The following is a 13,829-nucleotide window of genomic DNA, read 5'->3' as shown; positions in this document are numbered from 1 at the left end:
AAATTAAAATTAATTATTGAAATAACCTCTTTATTACCCTCAAACATTTTTCTGAATAATTAAGTTACTGAATTCGACTTAGGTATTGGTTCATCGGCTAGTAGTGCTCATAAGTAAAGTTGGCTATGAAAAAAAAAGCCAATATATATTTTTATTCAATTTATTAGAAATATTTGTAGCTAGCTTCATTTATTAAAATGTTTTATTAATTTTTTTTTTGCCAAATTCAAATATGTGCTCGTTTCCTGGTAATCGGTGTACTTTCCAGCACTGAAAATAACATCGCAGGCATTGATATATCGGAATCATTGGTGTATATGAACTAATTCCCATATCTAGCGGCAGCGGCGTTTTCGTTGAGTCAAAACAACAAAGTATAGGCAACAAAAACGAACTAACGAACAAGGGAAAAGAAACGACGACGAAAAACGTAAATTCACGCATTTATTAATTTTCGCTGTACTGATACGCATATGCGGCAATCAGAGCACACAACAATTGCTCAGGGATTATTAGTACATTATACTGTGTTCAAAAAACATTGTGGTTTTATAAACAACAGCAGCGAAACGCCGACACCGAGATGAAAATCACCGTCACCACCACCGATGATAAGCTCTTCTTTCTAGATGTTGCCACAGATTTGGAGCTAGAAAATCTGAAGGCACTCTGCGCCATGGAAGTTGGCGCTGAAGTTAGCCAAATAATGGTGCTTTTCAATGGCCGCGAGCTGACCAACGACAAGCAAACGTTGCAGCAATTTGGTGTGCGCGACGGTGACTGCATTATGCTGCAGCGCCGCAGAAACAATGCCAATCGTACAGGTGAGCTGCAATTATCAACCCTAAACTTCAATTCTCTCTGACTAATAAGATGCGCGCGTTGTGTTAAAACACTTAAGTGGGTCATTGCACGCGCTCTAGGCCGCTGCTCCTGGTCAGCGCTGCATTATCTAAATCTACGGGAGTGTATGTGTGGGCAGGTTTCCATGTGTGTTTTTGGAATATATGAATCTTTCATTTAAAAATAAGTGTATATTGTCTATACATTACTCAGTATATACTATATAAACGTATTGTGTTGAGCTTTTTTGCACATTCCAAAATTAAAAGACAAGAAATTGCAAACACAGCAAAGCAAATTAAACCCATATACACATATGTATGTATGTATGTATATATATATATATATATATACCTGCATACACAGACACTCCTGGACATGCTTGCGCACATTTGATGTAAATGTTGATCTGATTTTGATAATTTACTTTACGCTATTATCGATATACATATATATGTACACTTAACATAGATAATCGAATGCATACACACACACGCACACACTCACATATCCAGCTGCAGACGTTTCGCTTGACCCCATGCGCATTTGGCCTTGTCTAACATATGCATAAGTGTGTATGTGTGCATATTTATGTGTACATTGTCCAAATGCTTTAGTTTTTTTTGTTTCTTTGTGTGTGCGTGGGCGCGCGCAATTTGCAATCTTTTTTGAATTGTTTGTTGCGTTTTAATTTTTTCCATAGCTTTTTTGTTGCTTGCACCTGGAGCGTGGGCGTTTTCTTGCATGATCATATTCATATATGTATGTATGTATGTATGTATGTAGGAATGCATACAGACTATATCGTCTTTCTTATATAAAATGGGTCCTAAAAACTTTTTGTTTATTAAAACAATTGCAATTTGATTTAATTGGGAAAATCAAGTCATGTGTTTAAATTAAGAACAAATTGTAAAATAAACTAAAAGTTATACATATATATAATATGTGCATGTTGTATGGTATGTAAGATATAGTAGATTGAATCGGTCAAAGCTGTTAAGCTATAATTGTTATACTTATAAAAGAATTACCATACTGGATAGAACTTGTCATTCGTAGATATATTTATAGCAATTCTGATATATGGATCTTCTTTTTTCCAGTTTCCAACAATCCGTCGATTAGCCATTTGGATTTCAGCAGCATTGCTGTGCCCGGGACCAGTGCATTGGGTGGCAGTCCGCCCTCACACAGCGCTGGGGCAGCAGGGAACACGCTCAATATGCAGCAGCAATTGCGCCAGCATTTAGAGCGGCAGCAGCAGCAACATCTTGGCGACGTGCCCATGACAGATGATTTCAATGTTAATTTCGACGACGATCCGGCGACAGTGCGTCAAATGTTTCTATCCAGTCCAGAGACGCTGGCCTTGCTCCGTCAATATAATACGCGTCTAGCCGAGGCTCTGGACTCGGGAGACCAAGAGACATTTGCGAGAGTGCTGCGCGAGCATATTGTTGAGCGCAAGCGTCGCAACGAGCAACGCATGCGCATGCTCAATTCGGATCCGTTCGACGAGGAGACACAGCGGCTGATTGCCGAGGAGATCAAGCAGAAAAATATCCAAGATAATATGGCCGCCGCCATCGAATACAATCCGGAAATTTTCGGCACTGTGACAATGCTGTGAGTCCCATTGTTGATATACTTATTATATCTTATTTATGTTTCTTATATTATTCTAGGTACATTAACTGCAAGGTGAATGGCGTGCCGGTGAAAGCCTTCGTTGACTCTGGCGCACAGACAACAATCATGAGCGCGGACTGCGCGGAACGGTGTCATGTGAATCGTCTGATCGATACGCGCTGGAATGGCGTTGCCAAGGGCGTGGGCACACAGCCCATTCTGGGTCGCATTCATATGGTGCAGCTGCAGATTGAGAATGATCATTTGACGTCCAGTTTTACGGTGTTGGGCCAACAGCCTATGGACATGCTATTGGGCCTGGACATGCTCAAGCGCCACCAGGTGCGTCATGCTGCTCTCTTCTCTGTAGTATATAGATGTATAGGTCTATCTCTCTCGTTTTGATGGCAGTGCCTTATCGACTTGCAACGCAACCTTTTGATCATTGGCACCACGGGCACAAGCACCCCTTTCTTGCCCGAAAGCGAGCTGCCCGCATGCGCCCGCTTGACTGGTAACGCGGAGGAAAGCGAGCAGCAGGCCATCGCCAAGGCCATTGAGCAGAGCAAGCGTGAGGGGGGCGGCGCCAGTGCCATTGCTTCTACTGCCACAACCAGCGCCAGCACCAGTGCCAGTGCCAGTGCCAGCGGCAGCGGCGCCACTTTTGATATAAGCAATATTAACTCAATACAACCATTGGATAGCTTTACGGAACAGGATGTTAGCGAATTGATGCAATTGGGGTATCCGCGCTGCGATGTGCTCACCGTGCTGCGTCTGTGCAATGGCAACAAGGCCGTTGCCAGCTCAATGCTGCTCAGCCGCAATGCAGCCGCTGGCGGTGGTGGTCTTAGCTGAACGTTGCCTGCATGGCAACAGCAACTGCTCCTATTTTACTGCTCTGGGATCAATCAAAGGAAATATGCAATACAAGAACCACCAACGCCACCACCACCACCATCACCACCACAACAACAATTATCACTTCGCACTGAATCCGATATAACCTAACTTTTTTTTGCCTAGATCTATTTTTCTCAAATTTAAATCGATTTTACAAACTCTACATCTCTTTGTACAATAGCTAATTACTGTAGTAGTCGAGCGATGACTTATAATTTCTTATCAAAATGGAATAGCGCTTGCAACGAGCATCTTTTTGAAACGTATTGCAAACTATGCCTACAATTAGATTATATATACATACATATATAATACATAATATACATACAAACATGCACACCTTTTACATATATAGGTACATATAATAATATATGTATGTATGCATATATCTGAGCTAGTGTTTATAATCAAATAATGTACGAAAGAGACGGAATGGTTAAATAAAAATTAATTGTTTTTGGATTGGATTGGATAAATAAATAAATATGAATTGAATATGCGCCACAGTGATATGCATGGGAAGTCGTATATGAAAAGTTTTAATGTGCGAGTGAAGACTTTGGCCACAACGGAGATGACTCATGTTTCATGTGGATACAGCACAGTTGATTGATGAGGTCATTAGTTCTAATGATGTGATTAGGATACAGCGAATAAGTTATCCTTATCCTTATCCATCTTATGAGAGTATTATTTGACGAGATTCCCTTAGGATACTATGAGCTTATTATCCTTATCCCACTTATAAAGCATATCATTCATTTAATCTATCAGTTATCTTTATCCTTATTCTCATTAGTTTAAAAGATTTGCTTGGGATAAAATGTATCCGTTATCCTTATCCATTTACCTATCCCATAACTCTAAAGCGCTTTCATTAGGCTCTTTTTTTGGTTGTTGGACAATATGTTTTCAATTTTATTCATTTATAAATGTATAAAGTATAGGTATGTACAGACATACATATAGAGGCTCTAGTTAGCAGTCTCCGTCGCGTCAGCGATGCATTGTTAAATGGAATTGGTCATTGGCGCACAATTGTGTTGCAATGATTATGCCACCCGCTTCAGTAGTTTGTTTACTATTTTTTGTTTAAGGTGTATATGTTTAAAGCATACGCACGCACACACACAAACACACACACACGCACGCTCGCATGATATAAATATATTATACATAGATGTGTATAATGTACATTATAATTTATTAATTGTTCTGTTTTTCTTTCTGTTCATCTTTCAATGCTAGGTGTTGTTGCTTCAGGTCGAATTGGTTGCTTACTAGAATCGTTTTCATCATTTACTCTTCGTCTTCATCGTCATCTTCGTCACCCTCGTTGGCGCGCGCTGCCGAGTTTTTGTGATTGAACTCCTTTTCGGGATCGAACTGCATGCCCTCCTGATCGGCAGCATCCTCCTCGTCATCATCGCCAGCGACTTGGGCATTCTCAGCCTCGGCACGCTCCAGCCGACGCGCCAGATCGGCCTCATCAATGGCCGTAACCAGTTTCGGCGCCATGATCACCTTAAACTCGCCTTCATACTCAATGATCTTGGCGCGTATGCTCTCGATGGCCACCTCCAGGGCTTTGAGTCCGTCTGTTTTCTTTGTAGTGGAGGTGGTCATCACATAGCTATGGAACGTATATGGGAAAGAAATTAGTGTTCGAATTTCTGGTTGGATTAGAGATTACTTACAGCGGCGGCGCTATGAGATTGATGCGGATGGGCAGCTCCTCTGTGCTCAGCTCCAGGCCTTTGCTGAGCGATGCCTTGACTGCATCGATGCCCTCGTAGCCGTAGCAAGAGCACTCAATGTCTGCGCGTATTTTAACTGTGGGCGAGACGAGTTTTCGTTTGATGTTACTCAGTAGCACCTCCTTGGTCTCTGCGTCCAGATTGCATTCATCGAAGACAGATGGATCGGTCACCGATTGCTTGAAGATATCGTATGCGACAGTTTTGCTGTTGTATTTCTTTTCAAAATACCAGGCGGTCTTCTGATACAGTTCCTCGAGCTTGTCGCTGCTATCATATCCCAAAATGTCAGCTACATGACGCAATAATGAGTTTATTGCCTTTGCCTTTGCAAATCTCTCAGTACATTTCTCCACATCTTCCGGTGATACGCGACGCTTGGAGAGATCAATGTAGCCCTTTTCCTTATCCACACGAATGACTACGACCGGCTCTGTTTTGCCAACGCGTATCAATTTGTTAATGGAGCGAATACGACGACGAGAGAGTTCCGATAGCAAGATCATGCCCTCAATGTTGTTGTATTCCAGCAAATGAACGTAAGCGCCCATTTCGGCGATTGAGAGCACGTTGACCATGACGACATCTTCAATCTCCGGATATTTTTCGTTGTAGAAACGTGACGTTAAGGCCATTTTTACTGCGTTTGACTGCGAATTTTATTCAGATTGATTATATGCGCAGACTGAAGAGAAAATGCCAACAGAATTGCAGCAAAAACGTGTACAATTCGGCCGAAACAAGGCGTAAGAAGAAGCGTGCGAGCGGCAACAGTGCTGGATAATGGTAAATAGGGCGAGTTTTTAGCGGCGAATTTGCATCGATATATCGATAGAAATTGCAACTTTCATCTGTCAATCTGACAATCCCGGATAAATATCTTATTTGTATTGGTAGAACCACTTGAAATATTATCCTTCCTAATACAATTAATATTATAATGATTTTGGGCAATGTTAAGGCAATTCAATGATGTTGTTTTTCTGCAGTATTAAGTGTTGAAAAAGGCGAATGGTACATTCGGCGAATTGGCAAGTGTTGCTTTTAAATGCACCCGGGTGTTATTTGAAGCCACAAGAATCGTCTTTCATTGTGGAGCCTTAAAAAAATGCGTCCATTTTTTGTATGGTATATTGAAGGTTGTATATAAAGATGATAATAGCTTCAACTAGTGGGTGTTTTCCATAGCGCCTCAATCATCAGGTGTGTACACACTGGAGCGCGTGCACACGGCGACAATCTTGGTAGTCAGTCTGCGGATTGCAGCGAATTCGCTCATTTGAAAAAAATAAAACATGGCTGGAAGAGGTGGTTATGAACACGCTAGGTAAATATTATTAAATAATTAAAGAACTGTGCTAGTCAGTACGCCGAAATTGTGTTTAATTGGTGCAAGTGCGTTCGTAGTGTGTGTCCCAGCAAGTGCAAATGTGCTACAATGTATAATAATGCACGCGGTTTAAGCAAAAGTCAAGCAACACGCACACACACGAAACACAAACACACTCACGCACACACAAACCCTAAAAATGTATATGCATGTGTACATACGTGCGGCGGGTGTGTGTGTTTGTGCGCAAGTGTGCGTGTTTTTTTTTCTTCTACATTTCTTTTTCTTTGCTATTTTTTTTTCGGGCAATTTGCTGCGCTGTCGCCCGTTGGCCGACGTCGCTGTCGACGTCGACGCCGGCGGTATGCGATTTGCCTTTGCCGTTTAACTACCAAACTAGAAGCAGGGCCAACGTCAGCGCCAACAGCGACAGCACCATCGCCAGCGTCAGCGCCGCCTTCGATAGTTACGGGAAACTTTAAATAGACGGCCAGATTTATAGGCGAATTTCTATAGCTTTTTGCCGCAAAGTAATTGAAAGCGCGCGCGTTTTTTTTCTCTTTTTTTTCGATGTGTTTGTTTTTATTGCAATATTGTTTCCTTTTTATTTACCAAGCCGCAGCGCTTGGGCCGCTTTGTTATTGTTGATGTTTGCTTGTAATTCGAGCGGCAACTGTTTTTGTTTTACTGCAATGCGTTCGGTTTCGGCCCGGTTCCGGCTACGGCTCGGGCACACGTGCGTTGACGTCGCGACGCAGTCAAGACCGGCACATATTGTTGTCGTCTCTCTGGCTGCTATGCTGTTTGCTTCTAATTTCTAACTGTTATATTTGTGCTTTTGCGCTTGTAGAGGTGGCTTTGAAGGAGAGCGTCATGTGAAGCAATTGCCAACGGAACCGCCATTTATTGCGTTCGTGGGCAATTTGCCACAGGGTCTCGTCCAGGGCGATGTTATGAAAATATTCAATGACTTTGAGGTGAAAAACGTGCGACTGGTTAAGGATCGAGAAACGGATCAGTTTAAAGGCTTCTGCTACGTGGAGTTTGAAACGCTTGATAACTTGGAACGAGCTCTGGAATGCGATGGACGTATCAAATTGGATGATCTATCGGCCCCGCTAAGGATAGACATTGCGGGTCGCAAGAAAAATGACCGGTGAGTAACGTGTCCATAACAATATAGATATATTTATTTGCATTTATGCGTAAAACTAACTTTTGACTATCTTGTTATATAGCCCTGGTGGCGGAATTGGCGGCAATGGCGGCGGCATGAATCGCGATGGTCGGGATGGGTTCCAGAAGCGCGGACCACCGCGTCAGGGCGGCACCAGTCAATCGTATAGCCGAGGCGGCCCTGGCACCGGCGGTGGTCGCGAGGCCGGTGGCGGCTCTGGTAATCGCGGCGATAGTAGAGGTTCGTACAATGATAATTATGGTGGTCACAGTGATAGAAGTCGTGGCGGCGCCAGCTCCGGCATGAATAGAGGATACAATGGTAAAGCATTTTTATCAGCCACGCAAGTGAAACCTACTTCTTCAAACTCCAACCTTCAATACGTAGCTGCATATTCGTAGTCCTCAACCAAAAAAAAAATACAATAAAAACAAAAAGTACCAATCAAAATTGTAGTTGATTGCAAATTCGCATGGACAACAAATCAAATCAAATACAATCCACATGCTAAGCGTGACAATTATTGCGGCATTCAGCATCGGCATCTTCCAATCCCACCTCTTACAATTCTCTTCGACAATATTCGCACTCATTTTGTTTGCCTTAGTCATATAACAGAAACCCTATTTAGTTCTTATCGCTTTTCCGATTTATAGTTTGCTAGAATGGTCAGTTGCCGGACTCGAACCAAAGCGAAAACCGGAACAGACATTATTTTCTAGTGTATCTTATTTTAATTTTCTCATTTGCGCTTACCACTTATTACTGTTATTATTTTTATTTGCGTCTTTTATCACCTCTGACTTGGTTTTATGCCGGAGCGGTTTTCTTTAGTCTTTGAATTAGCATTTGCAGCTGTTTGTTCTTTTATCTAAAGCCTGCATCTCATATATTGATTTATATTCATATTTATCAGTATTCCTAGTATGATTTGAATTAATTTGCGTATGTAAGTTGTAGCACGCTTCATATAAGTAATCAAACATCAAAACTGGGCTCGCATGCTGCTTGGCTCGATTCGTAGTGTAATACTAGGCTATATAGACGGCCCGTATCCATTGATGCCCAGCATATAATAATGATTAATTCATAATATTCTAGATATACAGCGAGCTATAGTGTAATTAATCTATGAATGTTCTTTGCAGATCGCCCGGCTAACCGAGGCCGATATGGCAACTTCAATAATGACGAGAGATTCGATCGAAATCAGGATCGGGACCGCGGTCAGCGAGAGGGCAGCTATGGGAATCAGTCGCGCGATGGCGACAGATATAACAACTTCAGTCGGCATCGTGATCGCGAGCGTACCCACTACAATCCCAACCAGCAGCAGGAACGTCCCACTGGCGTTGGCATCGGCGCCATCGGTAACAACTCTATAATGTCTGGTTCAGATTCAAAGATTGCTCATGCTGAATTTCCAATTGCAGATGACACGGAGCGGCCACGCCTGCAGCTAAAGCCGCGAACAATTGCGGCGCCCATCAATGCGGTGGCCGAAACCAAACAGGCGGCAACCATTTTCGGCAACGCCAAGCCCCGGGAAGAGAAACTGAAGGAGCTGCAACAGAACGTCAATCAAAATGGCGATAACTAGATGACGGCGGCGGTGACGGCGGCGGCTCTGAAATCTTTAAATATGCCTAAATGATATTTAAACCAAGCAAAAAGTAAAAAGCAAAATAATAGAAATGGCCCAGAAGAAGAAGAAGAAGAAGACGACGACGATGAGACGAGTTGATGGTAATGATAGAGGCATATATCATTTGTGTGAGAGAGCGGCGTGCATATATATGAAGAGAGGCGGAAGACGAAGATGAAGATGGAGATGAAAACAAAAACAATACAAAATATAATTAATAACTATGCTATATACCTATTATATAAAAAGCTATGTACTATGCATACATAATACACATAAACAACATACTTGGCTGGCCCTCCCCATGTCGGCCAACAAACAACCGAGCAACTTAACAAACAAATAACAAACAACCAAGAAAAGCGGAGACAAACAAATGTAATCAGAGCAACAAACAATACGACAAAATACTTTCTTACTTCATGTCTGTTCGTTGGAAAGTGGAACTAAGCGAATTGTAACTGTAATAGGAGGCACATTAACAGCAGCAACAACAGCATCATCAACAACAGAAACAACATAAACTCGACAACAACAACAACAACAACAGCAACTGCAATGGAAAGTCTTTAAATGTTAGTATGTAAGCAGCGGTAAAGTAAGAGCCGTGCATATAGCTATACAATATACGGTATAGCTCATATATGCGCGCTGCTATTTGTTAGTTAAGTAATGCATATGTAAACCAACAAAAAACAAAAACAAAAATTATAAAAAAATACGTTCTACATTTAAGCGAAAAGTAAAGAAAAAACAAAAAACAGCAAAATCTAAGAAAAAAGTGAAAAACGACAAAAAACAAAAAAAAAAAAAAAACGAAAATTTGACAAGCGTTCAGCGTTAGCAAGCAGGCAAGGCAGTTTATACAGTTTATATAGCAAAAATACAAGAAAATACTAAAAAAACGAAAAACATTTAACAAAAAAATGAAAAAAAAAAAAACAACAAATATTTAAAAATGAAAAAACGAACCGCAGTGAAATATACAACACCAACTACGTACGTATTACAAAAACAAAATTCGTAACAGCAAAGGAAACAAGTTTATATATAAATAAATAACACACATAACTTCACACTCACACACACATTATAATATATATATATGTGTATGTATATGCATATGTATATATATATATATATCTATATATACAAACTATGTAATCCAAGAAAAAAGTCGTAAGTCGTGAATTCAATATATGACCACAGTTCTGTTCTCTTTATTTTCTATCTCTCTTGTTTGTAATATTTTTTGTCTATATAATTTTTTTTAAATTAAACATTTTGTTGAACAATTTTCGTAATATTGTTGTCGGCTTCAATTGGCGAATAAAAACAAAAACATGTGAACATGGACAGAGGGGAGGGACACGGCGTTGGCAGCGGCAGCGGCAGCGGCGGTGGCATTCAAATCAATTTTTTTTTTCAGTGTAGATAATTTAATGCAGGGCAAGCATATATATTAAGAGAAAGATATCAATGTATATATCTATTTTTTTTGACGTGACAATTTTCAAATTAAAAACTCGAACGTTTTCCCTTAAAACGTTTTTTGTAATTTTTTTTTTTTTACAAAAAAAAAAAAAAAGAAATAATAATAATAAAGTCGAAATCATTTGATTAAGTACCACATTAGACACATTTTTAAAATTTATTTAGACAAACAAGATTCATCTAAAATTTTCTTTCTATTTTTTAAACAAAAAATGTATACTATTTTTTTTATATTTATTTTCAAAATGTTGCCGACATATTTTGTTGCCCATTCTAATATACAAATTGTAATCTTTTTTTGTTCATTAAAAAAAAAACAACTTAGCATAAAAAAAACAATGTGGGAAAACTAAAAGAAAAAAAAAACAATATGAATATGGAGTAAAAAACAGTTCGCCAACGTAACTGAGCACGCAAGCTATATAAATTTATATATGTGTGTATATATACACATATATATGTATGTATAACGTAAACTTTTTATAATTTTAGCTCTAATATTAAACAAAGTCAAAGATTTACCTACTATAAAGCGTAGACAAAACAAGTAGCAGCGGGCAAGTAAGCAAAAGAAGAAAATAAATTAATATTTGTATTTAAATAACATTTAAAGTCCCCTCCAGAACGCAAGCAACGTAAAGTTTACATTTATTTAAATAACAATAAAAATATATACTTATCCGAAGTTTGTATGTAATTAAGAACTTTGATATATGCATTTTAAATGACGCCCAGTATGAAAATCTATGGAAAATATAAAAGAAAACAACTGAAAACTTAATAAAAATAAACAAAAAAGAAAAAAAAAAACTTTAAAAGAATTTATACAAAGCAAACCAAAATAGCCGTTAAATTATGTCTTAATAAATATGAAAATGAATATGAATATATATATGTATGAATATATATATATATATTTGGGTTCAAGCTATTCGCATATACCAAGTTTAGCAATTAATAATCATAGCAAGGCAACAACAACTTCTATAAATTATTAAATTAACATTGAATAAGAGAAATTAACAACTAAAACTACAACTAAAATAGTATACTACAATAACTAAATATATAGTTTCATAATCGAATATCGTAAAGAGATCCCAAAACACGCGCATCTTTCTAATCCAGAGATTACATCAACAAAAAAAAAATGCAAAACAAACTTTTATTTAAAAATTCTTTAAATATATATATTATATTATATATATTTAATTTTGTTTTGTTTTTTGAAAATTTTGTACGATTTATATACCTATGCATAGAAACAATTTATATACATATAACAAATATATAAATTGTTTTCGCTTTGACTTGATATCGCCTGGCGCCCGCCCAGATTCAAGCAAAAAGTTGTGGCCGCTGCCAGTGCTGGAAATGTTTGCGTAATATCGATAGCAAATTGTAATATCGAAAATTTGAATTTCCCCAAATGATTTAGAGAAGCTTCGATTGTGGAGATTGGTTAAGTAAAAGGTTAAATATTTATATTTGATTATGAATAGCTACGAGTTCAGTTGCACTGACAATGGAATCAGCTGCTACAGTTGTCTGCCATTTGAACTTCTTGTGCGATATGCGTGACTAAGTAATGACGTCACGCGCTCATCGCAAGCGCCAAGCACTTATGTAAGTTATATGTAGTATGTATATATGTATGTGCAAGTGCAGATATGTAAGTCAGTATGTATGTATGTATGTATGTATGTATGTATGTATACGTTAGTCAATATGCGTTGGTCAGTCTCATTTTATAACGGGGCCAATTGGAATGTAAGCCAAGCCCGCGCACACACACATTGACACAGACACACATCTGCACATGCACATACATATGTATGTATGTATGTACATATAAACAGGACACTTGGCAACTCTGGAAGGTGTTTGGCGCGTCGTTGTCTCTGCCGCTGCATGATGTCATCGATGCAGCACGGGCTGCCAATTGCGAGACACACACACACACACACGCATGCATAATGAAGGATAAGTGCGTGAATAGCCAGCACATACGTACATATATACAAACATGTAAGAATGTGTGCCAACAGCGAATGGCTAATGCATGTGTGTGAGTGTGATATATTTGGTTTGTCTTTTTGATGAATTTTTCAGCACTTGTCAGGTTTTTTTTTTTAATTTTATTTTTGGGTTGTGTGTTTTATTTACCGTTATCAGCGCGGGCGTAATGACGCCATTATAAGGCCGAAATATAACGGCAGCAACAACAATGAAAAGGCCAGTCGACAGCATTAGGCAGCGTGTGTGTGTGCATATATGTGTGTGTGTGTGTGTTCCCGCATAATTAATTGGCATTTAATTTGCATTTAAGCGTTGCTTATGAAAATCAATGGCAGCAGCCCGCAGGCAATTCTCGCGCCGTTGTCCTTGCCAGCGACTTTTAGCCTTTTTTCCTTCTTTTACAGCTGACAAGCACATAAGCCAGCTTAGAAACAAAAATCTGTTTGTACTTGTTTATGACTGACAATATATCAAATTATTTACACTCAATGTTGTTTCAACTAATTTCAAACCAACATTCATTCTTCTTCTTTTTTTTTACCATTCGTTTCTATTTCGTTTTCATTGTTTAGCTTTTTAATTGTTTCTTAGGGCAGGACATCCTTGACATGCTTTTTCCAAATGTCCTTAATGAGTCGATGAGACACAAATACCACATTTTAAATAAACAATTCTCTGTCCATTCCGTTTACAATTGCGGTTGTACCGAAGGTGTACAAAATTAAATAAAAAATTTAGCATAAGCGAACTATTTGCTAATAGCCAATCCACTGTATCATAGTTGAAGTACACGACCTACTTTAGTCCACTTTCATTTGTAAAGTACCCACTGAACCACTTGGTTGAAGCAACAGCTTTGGTCCTATCTCATAAATACTGATTATGGTACAACTGGGCCATAGCTTTAATGTAAGATCTACTTCATAAGCAGCGTCCGTATAACCAGATTCTACTGTACTTGTAGCTATCCTCTCTATATTTTAGTATTTGTACCTATTTAGTTAAGTTCTGGGTTAGTTAAGTGTTTGA

The 13,829-nt window shown here is 38.9% G+C and overlaps 3 protein-coding genes across 6 annotated transcripts; 2 read left to right on the top strand and 1 right to left on the bottom strand.

Moving 5' to 3' along the window:
• The first annotated feature begins 211 nt into the window (after positions 1–211).
• Positions 212–3,845, top strand: rngo (DNA damage inducible 1 homolog rngo). Its single transcript, XM_030388264.2, has 4 exons — positions 212–824; positions 1,950–2,472; positions 2,532–2,817; positions 2,887–3,845. The coding sequence occupies exons 1-4, from the start codon at positions 584–586 to the stop codon at positions 3,331–3,333; spliced, it is 1,497 nt and encodes a 498-aa protein (XP_030244124.1). The 5' UTR covers positions 212–583; the 3' UTR covers positions 3,334–3,845.
• A 713-nt stretch (positions 3,846–4,558) lies between these two features.
• Positions 4,559–5,919, bottom strand: eIF2alpha (eukaryotic translation initiation factor 2 subunit alpha). Its single transcript, XM_018109433.2, has 2 exons — positions 5,076–5,919; positions 4,559–5,011 (listed from the first exon to the last, which is right to left on the bottom strand). Exons 1-2 carry the CDS (start codon positions 5,768–5,770, stop codon positions 4,678–4,680), a joined length of 1,029 nt encoding a protein of 342 aa, XP_017964922.1. The 5' UTR covers positions 5,771–5,919; the 3' UTR covers positions 4,559–4,677.
• A 153-nt stretch (positions 5,920–6,072) lies between these two features.
• On the top strand, positions 6,073–10,591 carry eIF4H1 (eukaryotic translation initiation factor 4H1). 4 transcript variants are annotated; one of them, XM_018109427.3, is made up of 5 exons: positions 6,084–6,462; positions 7,316–7,621; positions 7,704–7,963; positions 8,791–9,012; positions 9,076–10,591. In XM_018109427.3, exons 1-5 carry the CDS (start codon positions 6,431–6,433, stop codon positions 9,240–9,242), a joined length of 987 nt encoding a protein of 328 aa, XP_017964916.1. In that variant the 5' UTR covers positions 6,084–6,430; the 3' UTR covers positions 9,243–10,591. The 4 variants fall into 4 exon arrangements, with proteins under 4 accessions (XP_017964918.1, XP_017964915.1, XP_017964916.1 ...); XM_089263462.1 differs by having other exon boundaries at positions 6,102–6,462; positions 7,704–7,882; XM_018109429.3 differs by having other exon boundaries at positions 6,073–6,462; positions 7,704–7,882; positions 8,791–10,591.
• The last annotated feature ends 3,238 nt before the right edge of the window (positions 10,592–13,829 follow it).

This window comes from Drosophila navojoa, chromosome X (assembly GCF_054131105.1).
Source record: "Drosophila navojoa isolate 15081-1374.11 chromosome X, UAZ_NAV_1.0, whole genome shotgun sequence".
NCBI classification, from domain to species: Eukaryota; Metazoa; Arthropoda; class Insecta; order Diptera; family Drosophilidae; genus Drosophila; species Drosophila navojoa.
Note: the sequence above shows the minus strand (reverse complement) of the source record. Positions and strands in the feature narration are given on the sequence as shown.

Coding starts and splice junctions, on each gene's coding strand:
- eIF4H1 (XM_018109426.3), top strand. CDS start 6,431: ATGGCTGGAAGAGGTGGTTATGAACACGCTAG. Junction 6,463..7,315: donor GGTGGTTATGAACACGCTAG/GTAAATATTATT, acceptor TTGCGCTTGTAG/AGGTGGCTTTGAAGGAGAGC. Junction 7,622..7,703: donor GGTCGCAAGAAAAATGACCG/GTGAGTAACGTG, acceptor CTTGTTATATAG/CCCTGGTGGCGGAATTGGCG.
- eIF2alpha (XM_018109433.2), bottom strand. CDS start 5,770: ATGGCCTTAACGTCACGTTTCTACAACGAAAAATATCCGGAGATTGAA. Junction 5,012..5,075: donor AATCTCATAGCGCCGCCGCT/GTAAGTAATCTC, acceptor TACGTTCCATAG/CTATGTGATGACCACCTCCA.
- rngo (XM_030388264.2), top strand. CDS start 584: ATGAAAATCACCGTCACCACCACCGATGATAAGCTCTTCTTTCTAGAT. Junction 825..1,949: donor AAACAATGCCAATCGTACAG/GTGAGCTGCAAT, acceptor TCTTTTTTCCAG/TTTCCAACAATCCGTCGATT. Junction 2,818..2,886: donor ACATGCTCAAGCGCCACCAG/GTGCGTCATGCT, acceptor TTTTGATGGCAG/TGCCTTATCGACTTGCAACG.